At 56.2% G+C, this 8,174-nt stretch overlaps 4 protein-coding genes across 4 annotated transcripts in view; all 4 read left to right on the forward strand.

Moving 5' to 3' along the window:
* The window catches only part of GUITHDRAFT_100707 (hypothetical protein), a gene marked incomplete at both ends in the record, with an annotated part of 3,510 nt that extends 3,056 nt beyond the window's left edge, over nt 1-454 (forward strand). The window contains one exon of the mRNA XM_005840662.1: nt 11-454. Within this exon, the coding sequence (XP_005840719.1) occupies nt 11-454 (444 nt within the window). The remainder of the gene's footprint in view (nt 1-10) is intronic.
* Nucleotides 455-570: 116 nt separating this feature from the next.
* GUITHDRAFT_100708 (hypothetical protein) lies at nt 571-3,492 on the forward strand (the record flags this gene model as incomplete). Its single annotated transcript, XM_005840663.1, has 8 exons — nt 571-1,643; nt 2,054-2,202; nt 2,296-2,491; nt 2,549-2,673; nt 2,767-3,018; nt 3,065-3,180; nt 3,325-3,412; nt 3,449-3,492. The coding sequence occupies 8 exons, from the start codon at nt 571-573 to the stop codon at nt 3,490-3,492; spliced, it is 2,043 nt and encodes a 680-aa protein (XP_005840720.1).
* A 3,387-nt stretch (nt 3,493-6,879) lies between these two features.
* Nucleotides 6,880-7,673, forward strand: GUITHDRAFT_100710 (hypothetical protein; the record flags this gene model as incomplete). The annotated part of the gene is made up of 2 exons (XM_005840664.1): nt 6,880-7,522; nt 7,573-7,673. The coding sequence occupies 2 exons, from the start codon at nt 6,880-6,882 to the stop codon at nt 7,671-7,673; spliced, it is 744 nt and encodes a 247-aa protein (XP_005840721.1).
* A 442-nt stretch (nt 7,674-8,115) lies between these two features.
* GUITHDRAFT_159189 (fructose-bisphosphate aldolase) overlaps nt 8,116-8,174 on the forward strand; it is a gene marked incomplete at its 3' end in the record, with an annotated part of 2,524 nt that continues 2,465 nt past the window's right edge. The window contains exon 1 of the mRNA XM_005840665.1: nt 8,116-8,147. Coding sequence (XP_005840722.1) covers nt 8,122-8,147 — 26 coding nt within the window. The 5' untranslated portion in view covers nt 8,116-8,121. The remainder of the gene's footprint in view (nt 8,148-8,174) is intronic.

The following is an 8,174-nucleotide window of genomic DNA, read 5'->3' on the forward strand; positions in this document are numbered from 1 at the left end:
TGGTCGGCAGAGCTACCAATGTAAGGGTGGACCAACGTCACGTCCGCCATCAAGCCCTCGTACTGCTCAGACCCTCGATCGCGGATTCCAGGGATGTGGATATCGCCCTTCATCTTGCGGAGGGTACCTGCCGTCGAGAACGAGGATCCCCCACTGTATCGATGACGCTCTGAAGACCAGCTTCGTTCAGCATCGACCGAATCGTACGAGTGAGGTTGTCATGCGCCGTGGGAAGCTTGGAGGATCGGCGTTTGCAGGTCTGGAGATGATGTGCAGCAACGGAGGGATCGAGCTCGCGCTGACATCCATCACATTCCGTCGGACACTGGCAGATCGGCATGCCATGGAGATAGCAGTCGAGCTTCTTGTCTGCGCGGCTTCGCGCTTGGGCTGGCGGTGCCGCGTCTGGGTGCCAGCAGTGCTGGTTCTTCTCGGGCTCGTGTTTTGTGTGTGATTGTGCAGCTTCTCGCTGTGCGCTGCGTGCCAGGAGGTTCAGCTTGATCCTGCTTTGTTTTGCTTGAGGCACTTTTTACCTTCTGCCAGTAAATCCATTGTCTTGCGGCCATGAGGATGGGAGGGTACCTGCCGGCAAGAACGAGGATCCCCGACTGTATCGATGCCTTCGAGGTCGTCACTGGCGGGATTACACTTGGCGGCCTGCCTATCGGCACGGATGGATTTCATGCTAGTCAGCTCCGAGCGAAGGTTTCTACCCTCAACGAAGAGCTCTCGAAGCTCGGGCTCGTCCAGCATGGCTTCATGTTCAAGACGCTGGTGAGGGCGAGCCATCTCCAGAAGCTGCGCTTCTTCCTCCAGGGGTCTTCTCCGTTTCTCCCGCGGGTCCAATCACAGATTCGTCGCTTTGACCTCTCTGTCCACCTGGCGCTTGAGAAATACCACCGCTGGCCTTCCTCGCAGTACCTCGCCGCGCATCCCGACCTGCTAGAGTTTGCGAGGTTCAAGCGGGAGCTTCCGTATAGTCGGGGAGGGGACGAGTTCACGCCCTCTGAGGGTCTACACCCCGCTGTTTACTATACGGCTATCGCTCGCTTCCTCGCTTGGTACTCTGACCAGCCGATGTCCCGGACCTTGCCCTCTCCTCATAGCCTGGACGTTCACTGCTCGAGATCTCTCCGTGCCCAGAAGCATCCTCTGGCGACCTTCTTCGTTGAGGCGCACGACTTCGTTCATAATGCTGGAGCGATCCTCTACCGTCGTGTGAAGGCTCCTGCACCGGCTGCAGATGGCGCGGCGATCCCACCTGCCCCGGCTGCTGTGCCTGATGACGCAGGACGCCCCCCGGCATCTGTGGTACACATCCCTGGTTTGCGCGCTCTCGTCGACTCGTCTCATGAGCACTTCATTCCTCCGCCTGCGCAGCGCAATGTGACCCCTCTTGTCATGCGCGTCTTCCCTCGCCATGTGCATGCTCGCGCTGCGCTGACCGATCAGCAGCGTGATATCCTCACCTTGCACAGCCGCAGGACACACTCGCTCAAGTCGCAGGATAGGGTCTTGCAGTCTACCATCTTCGCTCATTTTCCTGAGCGTGACCTGAGCCACTCTCCGATGCGAGTCTCGAGCTACTACCCCCTCACTGAGGCCTTCCCGCACCGCTATGCTCAGATGCCTAAGGGTGAAGGGTCAGGCAATCAAGCAACAAGCAGCAGGAGCATGCAGGAGGAAGAAAATCCCTTAGACGCGATACCCGGAGGCAGCCGACTGACCACTGTCAGTCGAGACGTCCGCTGCCGCCACAAAGCGGGCGGCCGCGGACGGAGAAAGGGCAGCCGCCGACAAGGAGCCGGCGTTGCCCGGGGGTCCGTCTCGCTGTGCGCTGTGTGCCAGGAGGTGACAGGTTTAGCTTGTTCCTGCTTTGTTTTGCTTGAGGGGCACTTTTTACCTTCTGCCAGTAAATCCTATACGTCCGCCTGGGGCAGCGGACGGAGGGAGGCTGGACACAGGAACACGGTACCGCTCGAGGTAGTCCTCCTCGACGCAATAGTGGATTTACTGGCAGAAGGTAAAAAGTGCCTCAAGCAAAACAAAGCAGGATCAAGCTAAACCTCCAGGCACACAGTCCACAGCGAGAAGCTGCACAATCACACACAAAACACAAGCCCGAAAAGAACCAGCACTGCTGGCACCCAGACGCGGCATCGCCAGCCCAAGCGCGAAGCCGCGCAGACAAGCAGCCGAAGGGTCAGGCAATCAAGCAACAAGCAGCAGGAGCATGCAGGAGGAAGAAAATCCCTTAGACGCGATACCCGGAGGCAGCCGACTGACCACTGTCAGTCGAGACGTCCGCTGCCGCCACAAAGAAGGGCAATATTCACATCCCTGGAATCCGCGATCGAGGGTCTGAGCAGTACGAGGGCTTGATGGCGGACGTGACGTTCGTCCACCCTTACATACGTTGGTCCACCCTTACATTTCGGGTAGCCGCGTCTGCCGACCTGACCAAGTGGGACAATGGATTTACTGGCAGAAGGTAAAAAGTGCCTCAAGCAAAATAAAGCAGGATCAAGCTGAACCTCCTGGCACGCAGCGCACAGCGAGAAGCTGCACAATCACACACAAAACACAAGCCCGAAAAGAACCAGCACTGCTGGCACCCAGACGCGGCACCGCCAGCCCAAGCGCGAAGCCGCGCAGACAAGCAGCCTAACCGGGGTCAGGCAATCAAGCAACAAGCAGCAGGAGCATGCAGGAGGAAGAAAATCCCTTACACGCGATACCCGGAGGCAGCCGACTGACCACTGTCAGTCGAGACGTCCGCTGCCGACACAAAGCGGGCGGCCGCGGACGGAGAAAGGGCAGCCGCCGACAAGGAGCCGGCGTTGCCCGGGGTCCGCCTGGGGCAGCCTGCGGCCTATACTGACGGAGGGAGGCTGGACACGGATATCGCCCTTCATCTTGCGGCCATGAGGATGGGAGGGTACCTGCCGTCGAGAACGAGGATCCCCCACTGTATCGATGACGCTCTGAAGACCAGCTTCGTTCAGCATCGACCGAATCGTACGAGTGAGGTTGCGTGGGAAGCTTGGAGGATCGGCGTTTGCAGGTCTGGAGATGATGTGCAGCAACGGAGGGATCGAGCTCGCGCTGACATCCATCACATTCCGTCGGACACTGGCAGATCGGCATGCCATGGAGATACAATGGATTTACTGGCAGAAGGTAAAAAGTCCTAGTTGTTCCTGCTTTGTTCTGCTTGAGGCACTTTTTACCTTCTGCCAGTAAATCCATTGTGACCAGCCTAGATAGCGGTCGAGCATCTGAGCATAGCGGTGCGGTCGAGACTCGCATCGGAGAGTGGCTCAGGTCACGCTCAGGAAAATGAGCGAAGATGGTAGACTGCAAGACCCTATCCTGCGACTTGAGCGAGTGTGTCCTGCGGCTGTGCAAGCCTGTGAGGATATCACCGTCTGCTGATCGGTCAGCGCAGGCGCTGAGCGCGAGCATGCACATGGCGAGGGAAGACGCGCATGACAAGACGGGTGACAGTGGGGGGAGGTCAACCTCGCCGCCCTCCATGTGGCAGCGTCGACACCACTGGGGTGCTTGCTGCTGGTCCGAGCTTGCCTGCTTCCTCCCCGGCATGACTCGGGCCGGCATCGGTCGGGTCACGCCGGTCCTTGGGCATTGCCGCGGCGTCGCCGCCGTCACGGGCCGGGTGTTGGTTTCGGCTACCGCTGACTCGGAGGCTAGCGAGGAGGACTACCTCGAGCGGTATCGTGTTCCTGTGTCCAGCCTCCCTCCGTCCGCTGCCCCAGGCGGACCCCCGGGCAACGCCGGCTCCTTCAACGGTCGGCGGCTGCCCTTTCTCCGTCCGCGGCCGCCCGCTTTGTGGCGGCAGCGCTCGGACGTCTCGACTGACAGTGGTCCGATCGGCTGCTTCCGGGTATCGCGTCTAAGGGATTTTCTTCCTCCTGCATGCTCCTGCTGCTTGTTGCTTGATTGCTTGACCCTTCGGCTGCTTGTCTGCGCGGCTTCGCGCTTGGGCTGGCGGTGCCGCGTCTGGGTGCCAGCAGTGCTGGTTCTTTTCGGGCTTGTGTTTTGTGTGTGTTTGTGCAGCTTCTCGCTGTGCGCTGTGTGCCTGCCGGTTTAGCTTGATCCTGCTTTATTTTGCTTGAGGCACTTTTTACCTTCTGCCAGTAAATCCTATCTCCATGGCATGCCGATCTGCCAGTGTCCGACGGAATGTGATGGATGTCAGCGCGAGCTCGATCCTTCCGTTGCTGCGCATCATCTCCAGACCTGCAAACGCCGATCCCGGAGTCCAAGCTTCCCACGGCGCATGACAACCTCACTCGCACTATTCGCCGAGTCAATGCTGAACGAAGCTGGTCTTCAGAGCGTCATCGATACAGTGGGGGATCCTCGTTCTCGACGGCAGGTACCCTCCGATCCTCATGGCCGCAAAAGGAAGGGCGATATCCACATCCCTGGAATCCGAGATCAAGGGTCTGAGCAGTACGAGGGCTTGATGGCGGATGTGACGTTGGACCACCCCTATATTCTGCTGAGGTCTTGGCTCGCAAACGCGCCGCCACCTATCAGCGCCTCACTATGCAGCTGTGACGCTGGAGGCGCTCTTGTCTGGTGCGAGGCGCATGACGCCCTTGCGGGCGCAACTTAGCACTTCTCGAGCCAGAGGACAGCTCCTCCTCGGACTTTGTCGAGTCGCCCGAGGAGGAGTCTTCGCCGGAGGTCTCCGACTCCGATGGGGGAAACACTTCGAGTGGCGCCGACGACCGGCGCGGAGCTGGCGAGGCGTCTCTGTCCACACCACTGGGGTGCTTGCTGCTGGTCCGAGCTCGCCTGCTCAGCTCCTCCCCGGCATCGGGCCGGGTCCCGCCGCGGCCCGGTCCGCGGCCGGTCCTTGGGCATTGCCGCGGTGAGTAAATTGGCTCATTTAGCTGTACTGGTATCACGATGCTCGTTGCTTGCCCCCCTCAGTGCTGTCTACGTGGCTTGCCGCGCGGCCCGCGGACGGTGGGCTGGCACTGAGTGTAGACCGACTCGGAGATTTCAGTGACTGGCAGAAGGTAAAAAGGGTCTGGTTGCCAGCAGTGCTGCCGGGTTACTTTTGTGAGTCCGTACCGTGATCGCTTTTGTTGCAGTGCTGTGTGCGCCTATGCCCAGTGACGTTTTTGCTTGTTTCTGCTTTCTTCTGGCCTTGAGGCACTCGCGTGGCCGGCCCGTCAAGTACCGTCTGACCAGCCAATCATACTGCCGGGTCACGGACATGGCGGCCCTCTCCGGGGCCTCACACAGCCTGGACGTTCACTGCTCAGCCGGTCCCCCGGGCCAGCCCCCGGGCACCGTCACGCCGCCGGACTGCCGCAGTGCAGCGCGGCCCCCGGGCCCGGCCAGTTGACTGAGGTGGTTGGACTGACTCCCGTTGCCGGTGGGTTCACTGACGTGTTGATAGCACGGGAGGGAGGGGTGGGTTGCTTCCCTTTGAGGGTGGGGGTACATCTAGTAACACCCCCCCTGGCACTCCCCACCCCCCGCTAATTTTCTTCGCACGAGGAATAACCCCTCCAACCCCGAACCGAAGGTTGGAACTCCATGGAGATAGGGTAGTGTAGGGTAGGGTCAGATCGCTTTTAAAAGTGTGGGCGGGGTACTAGAGAGATATACCACCCCACCCCAAACCAAAGGTTGTCAGACAATGGCAACAGAGCAGGATAGAGGATAGAGGATAGAGGATAGAGGATAGAGGATAGAGGATAGAGGAAAGAGGATAGAGGATAGAGGATAGAGGATAGAGGATAGAGGATAGAGGATAGAGGATAGAGCATAGAGGATAGAGGATAGAGGATAGAGGATAGAGGATAGAGGATAGAGGATAGAGGATAGAGGATAGAGGATAGAGGATAGAGGATAGAGGATAGAGGATAGAGGATAGAGCATAGAGGATAGAGGATAGAGGGGAGTATCTAGAGGATAGAGGATAGAGCAGTAGAGGTGGAGGATAGAGGATAGAGGTGGAGGATAGAGGATAGAGGATAGAGGATAGAGGATAGAGGATAGAGGATAGAGGATAGAGGATAGAGGATAGAGGAAGAGGAGTAGAGGATAGAGGATAGAGGATAGAGGATAGAGGATAGAGGATAGAGGATAGAGGATAGAGGATAGAGGATAGAGGGTGAGGATAGAGGATAGAGGATAGAGGATAGAGGATAGAGGATAGAGGATAGAGGATAGAGGATAGAGGATAGAGGATAGAGGATAGAGGATAGAGGATAGAGGATAGAGGATAGAGGATAGAGGATAGAGGATAGAGGATAGAGGATAGAGGATAGAGGATAGAGGATAGAGGATAGAGGATAGAGGATAGAGGATAGAGGATAGAGGATAGAGGATAGAGGTAGCAGGCAGGTAGAAGGTAGAGGATAGAGGGTACAGGAGGTAGAGGAATAAAGGATAGAGGGAGAGTGTAGAAGGTAGAGGACAGAAGGTAGGAGGACAGAGGGTATAGGAGGTAAAGGATAGAGGGAGAAGGTAAAAGGTAGAAGGTAGAGGACAGAGGGTAGGAGTATAGAGGATAGAGGACAGAGGGTAGGAGGTATAGGATAGGAGGATAGGAGGATAGAGGACAAGAGGTAGAGCGTGAGGATAGGAGGATAAACGAAAAGAGGTAAAGCAAAGACTGAAGAGAGAGACAAATGAAAGCAGACACGACAAGCAAAGATGCTGTTTGCCATGAGACGGAGGTACCTGAGTAAGATGAGAAACTCTTACATGTACAATGCAGACCAGATCCGTCAAAAGTTGCCAGAGACACAAAAGGAAGAAGAAAGGCACACCTAATGTTCAAATGTTTCCCCTTCCTATCTAAGCAGAAATCTGCGAAGCCTTCACAAGGTAATGGTAGTTTCAAGGTTGCTGGAGGAGGTTGATGTGGTTGAGTCAGATTTTCCTCGAGAGGACGAGCAGGACACCAGCAGAAAGGTGCAGCAGGCCGCAAGCCCAAAGGCCGGGACGAGCAAATTTGGAGCAACACCAGACAAGAAAGCAGGAGACGGAGAGGATACGGCAACCAGCAGCATCCCGTCACCAGCGAGCAACGGTATCCATACGCAGGCGCAATGGGCACGGGTGCAGCTGAGCGAGCAGTCGAAGAAGCACCAAGAGAAGAAGAGCAACTTCGACTCCTCCGCTGTCTCCAAACAAGCTCAGTGGGCGCGTGAGCAGCTGAACGCGCAAGCGAAGAATCAGCAGGTGGAGAAAGAGAAGTTCGACTCCAATTCCGTCTCTCAACAAGCGCGCTGGGCGCGTGAGCAGTTGAGCGCTCGAGCCAACCAAGAAAGGGCAAAAGAAACGACCTTTGACACAGGAGCTGTCTCTAAACAAGCCAAGTGGGCAAAAGAGCAACTTAGGCTGCAGAATCAAGATGAACTTCCCAACGAGTTGTCGGATTATGACGTTTCAGGTCAAAAATCCTTGGTTCATGCAGAAAAGGCATCGGGGTTTGGAGAGGAAGAAAGCGAGGAGAATCAAGCTCAGTCAGGTAATTCCTGCGATTTCTATTTCTCTGTTTCACCATCCCTCTCGTGACAGACCTCGAACTCGTGGACTCGCAAGTTGCACCAACTCTGGAAGATGAAAACTGTTTTTCGCAAACCGACAAGTCTCTAAGCAAGTCTCCACCTGCTTCCTAGTAATGAATGGTAACTCCCTTTCATCTATTCCTGAAGCCCTCTTCTGCTGATGACTCGATCTGATCTCATTGAGAGACTCAATCTCGCCTTTTGACGACTCGTAGTTATAACAACTTCCCAGTTTCCTCTGATCTTGTTTTGTGCTTGATCTTGTTTCTTTCCTTCTTCTCTTCGTCATTCGTATATGATGTTCGATTGTAAAGCGCTTCTCCGTTTGCCGCATTTTCATCATGTTTTTGTTTTGCTGCTGGCACCTCGCCGCCGTGGTGGTTTCGAGCAAGCGCGCCTCGTTGCTCCCTTACATGTATCGGGAGTAAATTTTCCGAAAGGGGTTTCTAATTCTCTTTGCTGTGCATGCATTTGCATCTTCCAGCTGAGAAAAGTACCGGTACAGACGAGTGATTGCATATCATTTCACTACCCCATCCGCACGAATCCAATCCCAAGAATGCTCCGAGCAGCGGCCCTGACAATGTGAGTGCGACGAGCGAGCTGGAAAGG

Source organism: Guillardia theta (genome assembly GCF_000315625.1).
Source record: "Guillardia theta CCMP2712 unplaced genomic scaffold GUITHscaffold_5, whole genome shotgun sequence".
Lineage (NCBI taxonomy): Eukaryota > Cryptophyceae > Pyrenomonadales > Geminigeraceae > Guillardia > Guillardia theta.